The 14,544-nt window shown below is 34.2% G+C and overlaps 2 protein-coding genes across 4 annotated transcripts; one reads left to right on the plus strand and one right to left on the minus strand.

Annotated features, from left to right (window-relative positions):
- Nucleotides 1-112: 112 nt before the first annotated feature.
- On the minus strand, nt 113-5,223 carry LOC132704576 (uncharacterized protein KIAA0930 homolog). Of its 2 annotated transcripts, XM_060674661.1 has the most exons (9): nt 4,942-5,223; nt 4,673-4,833; nt 3,666-3,845; nt 3,367-3,609; nt 3,101-3,313; nt 2,847-3,033; nt 1,532-2,329; nt 638-787; nt 113-571 (listed from the first exon to the last, which is right to left on the minus strand). In XM_060674661.1, the coding sequence occupies exons 1-9, from the start codon at nt 5,048-5,050 to the stop codon at nt 531-533; spliced, it is 2,082 nt and encodes a 693-aa protein (XP_060530644.1). In that variant the 5' UTR covers nt 5,051-5,223; the 3' UTR covers nt 113-530. The 2 variants fall into 2 exon arrangements, with proteins under 2 accessions (XP_060530644.1, XP_060530645.1); XM_060674662.1 differs by lacking the exon at nt 1,532-2,329 and having other exon boundaries at nt 125-571.
- A 1,991-nt stretch (nt 5,224-7,214) lies between these two features.
- Nucleotides 7,215-14,544, plus strand: LOC132705098 (balbiani ring protein 3-like). Of its 2 annotated transcripts, none has more exons than XM_060675529.1 (6): nt 7,215-7,528; nt 9,174-9,224; nt 9,409-9,515; nt 13,491-13,742; nt 13,793-13,926; nt 14,422-14,544. In XM_060675529.1, the coding sequence occupies exons 1-6, from the start codon at nt 7,300-7,302 to the stop codon at nt 14,444-14,446; spliced, it is 798 nt and encodes a 265-aa protein (XP_060531512.1). In that variant the 5' UTR covers nt 7,215-7,299; the 3' UTR covers nt 14,447-14,544. The 2 variants fall into 2 exon arrangements, with proteins under 2 accessions (XP_060531512.1, XP_060531513.1); XM_060675530.1 differs by having other exon boundaries at nt 9,177-9,224.

The raw sequence follows: 14,544 nt of genomic DNA on the forward strand, positions 1-14,544 counted from the left end.
GGCAAACGCACTGTGTATATACCATGTAGCAGTATTGTATATGTAGTCAGTATGAAAAAGATGGGCATTGGTATTGTGAAAGGGTTGAAATGACTGGCTCAATCTAGCTGTATGAGGTATCGCATAAATCGAGGATAAGTAAAACGTAATATCTTTGAGAGTAGAATGCCTAGCGACTGTCTAGCTGCATAGCTGAATGGGTTCTTGTGAGATGTTAGTATTAATGAAATCGCAATTAAAAAAAAAAGCTTGAAAAGTTAACCACATCTTTATTTTCGTTTTTAATATCAATTTCTATGAAATATCGGAGAACAATAAAAATTACCGCTTTGGTAGCAAATCGATATTTTAAAATGGGTAGAATACGCTCGAGTTACTAATTATTTCCCCTTCCACAATTTATGATCAATAGGTAACAACAAAACAACAGTCAACCAATGCGACAGAACTTCCAAAAAACGTAAATCCGTATAAAATAGTCCGTACAAGACTTCAGTTCCGATGTCGCCTTAAAATAAATTAATCTGGGCCTAAAATGTAAGGATGGGTCCTTCCCTATGGTCCAGAATATCTGAAACATAAGCATTAGATATCCATTTGCTTACGCTTTTCATAGAATTTAATTCGCCTTAGCTACCTTTTGCTATACTCCACCAAGGCAAGGTCACGTAGGTCAGAAAGGCATTTAACGGTACCGACTGTGCCCTTTTATTCTCTTTCCAGAAATGGAAGGTTTGTGTAAACCCGCGCATCGTCCAAAGCGGATTATACGCACCATCTCCTAGCTCTGAAATAGCGAAAAAAATATATATGAAACAGTTTTCACGTCTGCTGGGTTTTTACGTCAATCACCGCAACCGCAATGCTCGTAATTTTGAAGGACGTTAGAGAGATATTCGTGTTTGTGATGTCACTTGTCACTTCGAAATCAAACGCTTTTGACAATTGCTTTCAAGGTGGCTCCAGGATGTTTTTTTGGAAGTTTAAAGCTTAAAGTATATCTAGTATACGTTTTTTATTACTAGGCCGCTAACTAATAACTAACAACTGACGCCATGATATTATCGGACACTAGTAAATACATGTTTGAATTTTGCGCACCATCAAATGATGATTTCAATGATTTTAGAGACCATTTACAGCAAATTAGAGCATAATTTTTCAATTTCCAATTATATTATGCAAGCATTACCAGACAAGATGCGCATTGCTAGCGGTGGACCAGCTTGCGCTAATAAGCAATGGAGTATGGGCGTTTTGTACTCGACCAAGCAATTTATGTACTGAGCAACTGAGCTCTTAAATAACATACAGTACATATCAATTTTTGACATAATGGAATTGTACCACAAGAACATTTTTCGATAAAGATCAGATATCTAAAGTATTTAAGAATATTTGAGTTAGTGAACGCATGCTTTGGTATCTTCTAATTATGATACAAAACTAAAAGGCTTTGTTTTACTACTTGTGTTTTATAAAATTGTTCTTATAGTCCATTGTGTAGGTGAAAGCGGCGTATATTGCTTACCATTGCTTTCCTTTTTATTAATATCACACCAGTAGTAAATATTAGTACCATCGGGAGTAACCCTCTTTGGTGGCATCACATTTTTGTACAAAAGAATCTTATCGCCGGTGGTGGCAATTTTTTTTACATTCTTCGGCAGAGTGCAATAACCATACACGTTATTCACAGATACTTTATTGTAGTTGCCATCGAAGTTTTTATTAAACACTTGCTCGCTATTATCATTCGTTCTATTTACACAACTATTTACACGAATCTCTATTTGTTGTTTGTCAGTCTTTGTGTTTAAAGTTGCTTCTTTTTTAGGCGATATATTGTTAGATATGCGAACTTTCTTAATTTCATGTACACAAGGCAGCTCCTCCTTCCCGTTAACCGTCACATATGGACACTCAATGGTACTTTTCTCCAATGAAGTATTACTCTTTATGGAAGCTCTGCTGGGAGGCCTTTCATCCATCGACTCGCTATTCAGACTGATTGCGTCATCGGCAAACTCAAATTCAGTCGCGAATTTGTTAACATTCACTTTGACTTCCTTGACTTTCTTCTTCGATTTCGTTTTTTTCGTCTTCTCCTTTCCGATTTCGTAATCGGATTGATTAAGCAGGTTGTTTATTTGAGATGTGCAATCACATTTATTATCGGGTGGTCCCAGCGGGGCTTTTAGGGCGCATTTCTGGGGGTTCACGCATGGTGGCCTGCTGTATAATTCAAGCAGGATTATGGAGTTCCGTTTTCGTCTTCTAAAGCACCCGCAGCAAGTGGATTTGGATGTGGAAGCAGGACCGTTGTGGCCTACAACAAGCAAAGGTTAATGAGATTCTTGACCTCGCTTCTAAACAGAACAAACTCTTTTTGGTTTTAATATGTGACTTATCACGTCATGGATGGTAAAAGAGTTTCTTCTGGGGAATTGTTCTAATACAAACTGGTCTACTATTAAAATGTACAAGTTCAATCAAACTGGGGTCGATGTTATAATGTAGGTACTAATTTTTACGTAGAACAGTCCTGCTTCTACATCCAAAACAAACTGTATACCAACTAAGTAGTGCAATTTTTTGTCAATGTGTCAATGAATAAGCAATCCAGAAAATTACACGAAACTTAAACTAGGATAGTTTATTACTACATTTCAAATTCTGGGGTCTCGAACATAACCGCGCTATAATTGATTGGGACTCGTGATTTGCTTTTGGATTTTTAGAAACCAAACCAACTGGTATCCCTATTAAAGAAATATTCCTACGGGATTGACAACTTTACTGGAACGACTTTTCTACCGTCATGAATTTTTACACTTTACACTTACCGTCTCTTAGGTCACCAGCCTCAATTTCGCTTACTCCGTTATCTAAACAATCGAGACCTTCGCTTTCAGATCTTGCCTTCACGTCCAGTTTTGTTCTCCATCCCCCTCTAACAAAGTTATTTATGTTGGCGCTGGGATCACTAAGTCTTCTTTGTGACCTGTATATATAGAAGTCTTCCGCGTCGTCCTTGAATAATGAATGTTTTCATTGTTAACATGATTTCGCTGCATTATCAAGAACTATATGGTATTACCTCCCAATCCGAATCCCACATATCGGTGGCGCAAAAACCAGGCTCCGACGTAGGAGTTTCCACTCCTGAACCTTTCGGCTTGGTGACCGCCATTTCCGCATGACCTTTTCCCTGGGGTCCTTTCATCCTCACAAACTCGCATCGTTGCGCAGTCGAGTTTGCAAAAAGACCAAAGGTCATCCTTTGTGCCATTTTTGTGCCTAAACTTGATTGCTAATGGAAAAGAGAAATATTATGATTTCTTACCTTGCCATTATTTAACTTACCCTAGCGTCATATACTTTTTTTAAAGCATCGTATCTGATCGAGCCCAAGAAAATCACACCTTGAACGGTCCCCACCTTATCAGCCGCAACCAACTCCACGCACACCATTTCACCATCCCTGACTAAAATGTCTTGAAAGACCTCGTCGAAGTTGTCCACCATGAAGCAGATATGTGGATAAGTCATCTCCTCCACATCGCCCTTGGTGTCCATCCGTCGTCTGCTTGGAGATGCGTATACTTTCTGCAAAAGCAATTTAATAGTGTTTGCTGTTTTTATTTTTTTCAAAATTTCATTACCTGAGAATGTCGTTTTAATACTTGCAACTCCTTCGGACTGGTGCGCGTACATATCGCCAGGGTCAGAGTGTATTCGAATTGATGAATAATCAAATTTAGATAGACTGTTTCTTCCCAGTCAATGTCCGGGTCACCTATGGGAAGTTTTCTGCTATCTTTGCGGAAAACATCTACTTCAGTCTAAAATGGACAAAATTTAATTAATTACTTCAATTAACTAACTTAACAGTATAGTATTCGTTTTAAATTAATAAGTCTTTACAGTTTGAACTAATTAATTAATTGGACATGATTAGTCTTTCACAGCTTGTAACAGATCGTACAGAATGAAGAATCAGATCAGGTCAGATATTATTAATATATTTCAGAATATAATTAGTATTAAAAAAATTGTATTAATATTTTGCTAAATTTTCCTTTAGAGTACATTTAATACATTTCGCATAGGTTGTATAAAAATGTCGGTATTAATTTGACATTCCCTAAGCTTACTGATGAATTTGTTTGTAAAGTTACTTTGGTTATTTTAAAAAGGAGCCACGGGTTTTGTTCATTATTTCTGAAATTGGTTATTTAACCTCCTCTTGGCCAAAATTGATAAATACAATACAATAGGTAAACTCCTCAAAGACAAAAAGCTATTGCTTTCGGAATTATTTGAGGTTTTAGAAATGCCGGAATCTAAAATGCCGAAATATATAAACAAAAATATTTGTTGACCTAAAACAAATGGCGGACAATTTACAGCCGCCATAAAAGCCCTTCAACGTAAAGAGCAGATTAGGATTTAATCTTTCGCTAAGTCATAGATATTTTAATGTTTGCCTTTGGGTAATTGTTATTGTTTTACGATGCCGTAAAAGCCTCTTATCAAAGCATAACTCCAAAGCCAGGTTTTTTCGCTTTTCTTCAAAGATTTTAATTCTGCAATTGAAAGTCGAGGTTATCTTTTGGTTGGATAGGATTTGCTCGGATTAAATGCTACAGACAACATACTGAAAGCATACCTCGAACTTTGGCAGATACCTAGGAGAGCCCTTGACGTGTTTCTTCCTAACGAAGAAGAGAAGATCGTCGCAATCGATAGTAGATTCATTCTGGAACAAAAAGTGCCGTACGAAAAGGTCCGTCCAATACGTCGTCCCCTGAAGCATGACAAAACCAGAATCTGAAATAAACCATTTAATGAATGTCTAAAAACCCACACAACTATAGTTGATAAATGATTACTTTAAATTAAATCTGCACTATTACTAATTCATAATAATAACCATACCATCCTTTAGTAATTGCCTCATTTCCTTCGTCCTCTGGAAGTTTATTTCTTCCAGCAGTTGCTCCAATGCAGTGGGGGTCTTCAAGTAGGTGCTATTAACATATGCCATTCTCAATTTTTATACATGCTACCAGTTTGCGAATAATCTAGTCTCTTCTCGATACCATTATCCTTCATCTCATAACAACTTCGCACTCATACAGCGACTGATTAACATCTAGAGCGAATATTTATGCGTTTAATTCACTGATGACTACATTTCGAGTAGACAAATCCGCAAAGTTCTTTGAATCATAGAATTGATCGATAGTGCGCTTGTGCGCATTGTGCGGGTATATGTGAGGGAGTTGGGAATCGAGATCCATATCATGGTAGCCGGAAAGTGCATCGATTGGTGCGTGCGATGTTGCTGTTGTTTGGTAGAGGGCACTGCCTGAAAAAGTTGAGGGGACGCATATGATAAATTGAGATTTATTATCGCAATTTACACTGCGGTTAATAAAAAACCCTCCCTATGCATTCTATGCATAGAATATGGCATTTATTTTTCACTTATTTATTATTATCTTTACTATTTACTTATAAGATTCATTAAAAAGAAGTCAAATTGACAATAATGACATTGAGACCTTGACAACCGCTACAAATTGGCACCAATCGCATCATTCAATGATTTCCAGGGACGTGAAGTTTTTTATTTTTATAGCACCGTCTGTTCAGAGATCAAAATCCTTACATGTAAAGAAAAATGTTGGCAGCCATGGTTTAAAAAATAAATTTGAAAAATAAATCATTGTATCTATATAAACATAATGATGTAACTTTCTCACGAAAGTTGACAAATCGGCTTTTGCGGTATTTTTCATTTAGTAAGGCTTAATAAGTTTTTTTTAAATTGTGAATACAGACTACCTCAGCTTCACCTTTTAAACGGCATAAGGGCAATCAAACGAAACTATATCAGTTTTATGGTAAGCAACCAACTAATGTTAAAGTTTCTAGAAAAAATCTTGTGAATCATTAACAAAAATTCTCAAATTAACCACAAAAAACAATCTTTTCGTGTAAATCACCGCGGGAATGATTAACTTTTCCATTTTAACACGAAAATTTCAGTTTATTTGAAGTAGCTCTATAGTCCGTTTAACTAAAAATGGCAGAGGTGGAAGCCAAACACATTTTGAACTGTTTACGATCTATGAAAAAAACCGATTTAAAAATACAAATTAAATTTGAAGTGCGTATATGTTAACTTATACGCAGTGGCGTAACCACAACGTCAGCATGACCATTCCGTTTATTTTGTTCTACATCGTGTGCTTAACAGTACAGCTCTCTATCGTAACTGTGTTGTACTTCAGACATGTCCTTCAAACTTGGTTTACACTATAATTTATGATCTTGATAAGTAAAGTACGAGTAAGTACAAAAAAGAGTGATTTCTCAATAGTACCAACAGCTAGCCCCGATATCGCAAATCTGTTAAGTAACAACACAAAACAAAATAGTGTAATAAAAATAAACTAATATACTTATGTACTAACACTAATCTTTATATATACACTACCATTGAATTACATTTTTACAAGCTTCAGCAATTTATCATAAGCTTTCCTGTCGTTTAATGTCCGCACAGATTGTGCGACAAGGATCCAATATTGTTGTTCATAATTTCATGGTCGGGTTAGACTTTTATTGAGTTTAACATTCCCAAAAATGAGTTTTGCGATTCAAATCTTCGGATATGAAGTGTCCACCTGTCTGCGGTTACTGTGGTTCCGAACTTCTTGATACGCGTCCATTATTTTTATGACCACGCCTTCTACTACAGTTTCTACTTCGATCCCGATCCCACTAACCAGTTCTTTTGACTCTTTGAAATCAGCACCTTATATAATATTTTACATTGTCTTTGAAATTAGTGAGCTTAATGTTTTCCTCTATCTATTATAAAATGCAAACTTTTTGAAAACATCTACAGATCAATCTTGCTCGTATAAAGTAGATTTATTTATTTCTTTCTATCGATAGCTTGTAGCTGTGCTTCATCTAAAATCTTTCCCTTCCTTCAAAATATTAACATACAATAATTCCCTAAATATTTTGGGATAGATTTCATAAGGGTTGCGTTTGGAACTTGCAAGAAATAAAACAATTTTCACCGTTCTCAATTGTACCGACTGCTACGCCAATGATTCCTAAAAACGGTAGCTAACCTAAACAAAAATATACGAACTTAACTTTCATCGGCTTAAATCAGATTGCAGTCTTGTAGGTCTTGTAGTACGTTCCCGTGTAACTTGCGGATTTCATTATTCCTGTTATCTCACAAAGGAATTCGAACAAACCGCAGGCACGATGCTAACTAAACCGGCGCTACTAAAAGCTGTAATTGGGATTATGTTTTTGCAAGATTGTGCGGAGTGTGTGTTGTCACAGTGTCAATCTGGCAAGAGGAACCGGCAGCATCACAAAAACAGTGGGAACATCTATTTGGAATATAAGACTGGGGTGATCAACGTTCCCGTGAAAATGCACGAGAGCAGAGAGGAACCGTTGCCAGTATCGATTAGTGACACAGTACCACGTAAAATTTGTGTTTAATTAAACTTCCTAACTTTTGTGAATGGATAAATACATTTCATTAAAAGAAAAGCAAGAAGTTACATTCTAACATAATAATGAACAAAATACGATTACCCTGGTATAAGACAATTTACATTAAACTAAATTAAAAACAAATTTAAAATTCATTGCCAACTGCTGCAGAGCAAGACTTTTTGAATGAATATATTTAATATTATACATTTAGTTAATAAGCTCGTTTTCTATACAGTATCTCGTAAATACGCTTGTAAATGTGCCTCTGCACTTGTACCGAAACAAATTCGTTACTAAAAGAGCTTTTATTATACTTGTTGCATAGTATACTATTTTATTTCATATTTCGCGAAGACATTTAAATTTCTATTCGCATTACAAAAAGTCTATAGCTATATTTACCAAAGCTATGAAATTTGTTTCTCATTCCTAATAATAGGAACATATATATACAGGTGTCCTACGACATGAATGCCATAGCTTGGAAGTGTGTTGTGTTGTCAAACATTTGAAATTTTAAATATTATTTAAAAAAAGCCAAAAATGGAAATACTTTTCAAGGTACAATATTTACTTTTTCAAATAAAGAATACGCCGATATTCACTCACAGGAACTTGATCAAGAGGAGGCAATACGATTGATGCTCTTCTTCCTACCTTCTACTAGTGTCCGAAGAATAGACTTAACGTAGGCCGAATGAGAGTATGGAGAACTTAACACTATTTCGATTTACATCCGTACCATATCTTAACTGTAAAAGCTTTAAAACCTGCCTAATGTTAAAGGATTTCTCGAATAATATTATTTAGTGATAAAGGCTGTTTCACCCGAAAAAAACAAAAATTCATATTATGGGGTACTTGAAAATTTTTAATTTTCAAGATAGATTTTCGGTGAATATTTGGTGTGGCCTTATTAATGACCACCTCATTGGTCCCCTTATAATTGAAGAACGTTTCACTGAAAATGATCCTCCAATATTACTTAACGCAAGACAACCAAGGTGGATTCAGTACGAGCACGATGGCGCACCTCCTCACTTTGGTTGACAAGTAACAGGATTTCTTAATCAAAGTTATACAAATCGGAGGATTGGAAGAGTTTCTTGGCCAGCAAGGTCACATCACCATATTCGATTAGATTACTTTTTATGGAGAAGACTGAAAGCTTTAGTTCATGCAAAAAGAAAGTATTGAAAACAGAGAACAACCAGTAGCTAGAATTCTAGATGCCGCAGAAACTATTCGTGCTGATCTTCAGACTCTTAGCAGTCACCACTTCAATTCTAAGAAGAGCTAGACTAGATCACGACTGGGTTTATATTTTGAACAACTAATTCAATGAAATAAAATATAAATACATAAAAAATTATAAAATAAAAAGGGGTTTCTTTAAAATTTCCAATGCTTCTATCTCAGTTTGAGTAGCATTCCGGGTATATGTTTATTTGATATTTTTAACTTGAAAGCACCCGTGCAACACACTTCCAAGCTATGGCAGTCATGTGGTGGGGCACCTTGTATATGGACAATATTTTATAGGACGGCAGGGGGAACAAAAGCTATCGTTAAGTTTACCAAAATAACTAAGCTTTCCTTATTAGCTTAATATAAAAGAGTTTCTGTTTCAGAAGTCAGTATGCGATTGCCGTTTGAGGTGGATCCAGTGGCAGGTATTAATGGTAATATAATTTTGCACTACCTACTATACTCCGCCACCAAATAAATTGCTATACGAAAATTTTCCCCAAAACCCCCAAACTAGAATCGTTTAAGAATATTGCCTAAAACGTTTTTTTCTTTTACTCCATGTTGCACTGGTCCCAAAAAGAATTAGGAAGATTTGTACAGTTCATTTTTTTTCAGTTCAATGCAAATCAAAAGAATTTCGTACCCAATTAAGAGAAGTAAGGAGGAAAATAAAATGCACCCCAAGACCGATGATTGTGGATGTGGTTTCGACTGAAGGAAAGGTAGGGTCGAAAAAAGATAGGTACTAATTATCAATAAGTAAATGATTAACAAGCTCAAAGAATATCACGAAGAACAATGGCGTGTTCAACAAATTGTAAAGTTTTCAAACTTTCAAACTATAAAGCATTTTCGTGTCAAGCAGAGCATGTCGCCTGCGAGAGGTTGTTGTTGACGCCATCTTGACCAATCACTAATTTTTGTGTCACACTGACATATATCGCATGCGGCATGTCCTGTTAGAGATTCGAGAAAACCCCGTCGTGTGTAAAGTTGTCGCTTTCTGAAACAAGTTTATCTCTGTAACATGCCAACTTTTGACTAGATTATAGTCAACGGTTCACAAAAAAGTGAGTAAAAACACAATAACAAATGACATTTTACCTTCAGTTTATTCAAATGATTGCTATTAGTTTATTAAACATGACAAACGTGACAGTCATTTTTATTGTTAGGAATTGTAGCCATGGAATTTTTAAACAAGTTAAATTGGTTTTTCTACTCCCTTCTCTGAAATACCCAATGTCATTTTTCGACTTCAGTTTCATTACCTAGGGTTTCGAATATTTTCGGGATATTCCTCACTGGTTTGGGCGTAATCACTCAGTTAATGTAACTGAAACAATGAGGAACTCAAGTACTTTTTTTACAACCCCTAGTTTTTGAGTAACATGTGACATCACCGTCAGAATTGACAAATGTCAAAATTCTCCCAACCCGTTACTAATACAGGTTTCCAAATAGTGTGTCACTCATTTATACTCAATTACTCAATGTAGGTTTATACCTAATATTTTATGATTTATGGGGATTTTTTTATCAAATATGGTCTCCTTTTAATATTTTTGAAACCATTTCCAATTTTATTACAATAACAGTTTTATGAAATAGTACAGTCTTTTATTCTATACATTCTTGAAGTTACTTCTCACCATTTATAGTGGGTGTGTCAAAATGAAAATATTAATTTTCGTGAAAAAAAAATGGAACCCCTGTATATTATTCCTCTATTACTTACTCCTTTTACCTAATTCATCATTTTCATCACACCTGCGGTTAGTATTTTCTGAGATATACACATCTTTACGGAAAAAACTTTGTCAAATCATAAGAAAATATATAAAAATAAACAGACAAATTTTTTATTTTGTGAAAAAAATATGTCCCTTCCTTCTTTTCTTTATTTTCAAATGGCGTCTTTAAGTACAAATTTGACTACACCAATGTAAGTTGACCATGTAAATAAATAATTAATTGAAACCTGTCAATTTGGTTATAGTTTTCTCAATTAATTTCTCAGTTAATTGCTTAACTTAAAACTCAATCATAAATTTTTCCGGAAAATATGGTCTTGATTTTCTTACTGTGACCTAACGAGAAGAATGTGTCAGCTATGACAAGCATCCCTCTAAAAGAATTCTTAAGAATTTGATGAATCGTTTCACTCCAACTGAAAGTGTTGCTGATGAAAAGAACGAAAGCATTAGTTAGTGTGACAGAAAAACCACCTGCATGTGTACGGCAAATGTTCCAAGACTTCAACAAGACTTTACAAGATCATTTGTAAGAGTTCTGTGAATAATATTTTGCGAAAAAATAAGATCCATCCTTATCATGTAGAATTTCATTAAGAACTCAATAAAAATGATCAAATTAGATCAACATATTGTGAATGGGAACAAAAAATAATTTTTGAGCAAGATGATTTTTTCGAAGATGTGTTATTTACGGTTGATCTATATTTTATAAAAACGGTTGTGTAAATGGGCATACCTTTCATTATTATGCTAACAATAGACCCCATTTTATGATGACTATTCCAAACGAAGTGGATTAGACAACATGGTTCCTTCATGATGAAGTTCCTGCACACCATGCCCCTCAAGTAACGAATTACTTAAATAATTTATTTCCTCAATGGTGGATAGTAAGAAATGATCCGATTAGATGGCCACCTAGATCTCTTGATCTAAAAAAGATTGACTATTTTTTGAGGGGATATGTTGAAGACCAGGTGCTTCACAGCAAAAGAGGACATGAAACAGATGATAGGAGAAGTTTTTCAATGTGGTAATCATGAAATGCTAGCGAATTTTGCCCAATCGTTTAAAGACCGTGTTAGAGCGTATATCGAAGTGGGTGAGAGACATTTCGAGCAATAAGTAATGTGAAAATTAATTAAACAGTTCTTTTTTGTTTTGCAGTTTTGTTCTTAGTTTTTAAGTGTTTTTCCTGGAGCAATTATCAATATTAACATTATATTTTTAATATTATCCCCGTTCAAATTGTTTTTCCACAATTGCGCAGTTCATAATTTTAGTTTCGCATTACATTTTGTATTAACATATAACAAATGCTATTATCTGAAAGAATTATACTTAATGCGTCTCTATAGACTTTTCACGTTCAGATAATATTTATTTTGTTCTCAGTCTTTTGTTCGTAAGAATGTGTATACCTCAAAAAATACTAAGTTTATATAAAGGGAAATATAATTTAAATATAAAATAAAATAAAAATGATAGAGCATTAATAGGAGTAATTAATATCAATATAATATACAGGGTGTTCTACTTAAAAATATAAGTTTGATTTCCCTCATATTTATGAACCTTCATGTATATTTGAAATTATTTTAAATTGTTTCTTTTCGTCTCATCTATAACTTTTGTATTTAGTATTTTTTTTCTAAAACAAACAATGAACGAGATATATTACTTTGACACACTTTTTGGACACCTTGTATACCGAATCGGAAATGGCTCGAAGCCATAGGCAACTAAACTAACATCGGTTTTCCGCACACTTTCAGGGCATAATTGGGGTAATTTGGGTATTTTAGAAAAGGGAGTACAGTACAATATCCAATACATTGAAAAAATTCTTAAGTCATTCCTGTATTAAGCACAGTCCCGCTGCGCTCCGCTCGTGCCAAAATACTGGTGAATCAAATGGCGTTTATCAAACTTGTCGCATAATATCCTATTTTAATTTATCAATAAGATCTAAATTTCACCAAAAAGTTTTGCAGTTTCCAAAACTACTAACTAAAATATGATTTAAGTTTTATCAGCGTTAAGGTAAGGACAGTTATAGTTACACCATTCAAAGATATTACATTTCATTTCAGTTACTGGTATTTTTGAGATATATTATTGTAACTGTAACCCTAGGAACCTCATAATCATAATATTTTGCATGAACTAATTTAATATTAGAGAGTACTCGCTCAAATCCAGTCTCTTTACAATATTCTGAAAAAAAAAATGTTTTTTTAATGGCAAGCAAACAATTCTTGTTTTTGTCTTTATAGACTTATAATTATTTTGTTAGGTAACTTTGTTTATTTATTTATTTATTTACTTGCTCTTTGGGACACAAACAGGTTAAACCCACGACAGTGCCATCTTAAGAATCCAAATGCATAATACGCAAAGCTTAGTTAACAACAATAACAAAATATAAAAAAAAAATGAAAGAGAAAAAGAAAATAAATAAATGCAGCATAGAAAAGAAAAGAAACAATATATCTAATATTTCATATTGAAAAACGCTTAAAATCTGAGAATCGGCCAAGAAAAAAGAAAAGGTTCTGATTTATTTATTTACTGTGTGGTATAAAGAAGTAAAAGTAAGAGAAAATTATCAATGAGATAACGAATGTCGATCCAATAGTCTGACGGTCAGTGTCTTCCTTTATCTGTGTCTTCCCTGCAAATAAATACAGGTCTAAACAGTGAAAGTAAAATACATAAATAATAATAATAATTAATAATTCGCGCTAAGGTTTTGGTATTCTGGTAAATACACATTTTCATATCCACAAAATGTGGGTATCCTAGATTTAATATATTTTGATTATTCCATTAGAATATAATGTATATATAATCTACATAGCTAATTTTTTTTATAAAACTTGTAAAATGCAGCATCTGTGGAATAGGCTAAATCGTAATAATTGTAGTTGTCATAAACAGGTAATACCAAACAAAATTCTCACAAAGCAGTGTACAGGGTGGTGCAGTGGAAAGAAGGTGTGCATATCAGATGCAACAATCAATATTTCCCTATCAGTTCAGGTGATTTTGGACAACAGAAGGATAAAGTGCGCTAGGATTTTAGTACGCGAAGATAAAAAGTGTAGATGCGGTTGCGAGGAACCTAAAAAACCGTGCACGTCCGTTCAGATTTTCGACGACAGGAATTGCAAGTGCGTATGTGCAAACAACGTAAGTACCAAAAAAAAACGCTTATTATTCTTTATCCGATCAAATTCTAGAAAGAATATACTCACTGTCTACGAAAAATCAACATGACGAAGTTGCACAAATGGAACTTTGACACATGCTTGTGCGAGTGTTCGTCCGAATTGCCCTGCACCACCGGCACGCTCTGGGATAAAACGCACTGCAGGTATATGAAAAAGTGCCATGAGTCAAAAGTTTCACAAAATTAGTTTATTATAAAAAAAAGGAACCTTTGATTACTACTACGCATATGTGAAACGAAAACTGAGAAAAGTACCTACATGTCGCAAAATCTTGCCTTACAAATAGAGAAAACTCTGGATATGGCGGTGGCAGTTTTCCTGGAAAATAATACATAATCCATCTACAAAGTATCACACTTCACTGGATTTCCTAAATTTTGCTTAGATTGCTGCCCATTTTTGTCTGATGTTAGCAAAAAAAGAAATATTGTTTAGCAGTATATTTGCGAATTTCAAGGAACAAACACACCAGGCAAACATTGACGAGAAAAAGTTAGTCTCAATTTATTTTGAAATAAAACTTCAAGCCTAATTTAAAAAGGTTCCTTATTTTATAATCTTCTTTTTATTAAATAAATACATTAAAACATTACATAGCTAATTTCAAAAATATTGTTGTAATATGTTTGTTTTTTTAGGTGCGTGCGAGAAAAAGAAGTTTAGCGGAAATCTTTAGGTATATTTTATATAGGTCAACATGGCTTATTTTGCATTTATTGCAATTTAAAGCGAGTCCACTGGAAATAAAAAGTAATACTAAC

Source organism: Cylas formicarius, unplaced genomic scaffold (genome assembly GCF_029955315.1).
Source record: "Cylas formicarius isolate icCylForm1 unplaced genomic scaffold, icCylForm1.1 PGA_scaffold_7__23_contigs__length_41026272, whole genome shotgun sequence".
Lineage (NCBI taxonomy): Eukaryota > Metazoa > Arthropoda > Insecta > Coleoptera > Brentidae > Cylas > Cylas formicarius.

Excerpts from the sequence above, each read along its gene's own strand:
- LOC132704576 (XM_060674661.1), bottom strand. The coding sequence starts at position 5,050 with ATGGCATATGTTAATAGCACCTACTTGAAGACCCCCACTGCATTGGAG. Across the intron at positions 4,834-4,941 it reads GAGGCAATTACTAAAGGATG|ATTCTGGTTTTGTCATGCTT; the intron begins GTATGGTTATTA and ends GGTTTATTTCAG. Across the intron at positions 572-637 it reads TTGGTGGAGTATAGCAAAAG|ATATTCTGGACCATAGGGAA; the intron begins GTAGCTAAGGCG and ends CTTATGTTTCAG.
- LOC132705098 (XM_060675529.1), top strand. The coding sequence starts at position 7,300 with ATGCTAACTAAACCGGCGCTACTAAAAGCTGTAATTGGGATTATGTTT. Across the intron at positions 9,225-9,408 it reads TCCAGTGGCAGGTATTAATG|TTCAATGCAAATCAAAAGAA; the intron begins GTAATATAATTT and ends ATTTTTTTTCAG. Across the intron at positions 9,516-13,490 it reads TGGTTTCGACTGAAGGAAAG|GTAATACCAAACAAAATTCT; the intron begins GTAGGGTCGAAA and ends TGTCATAAACAG.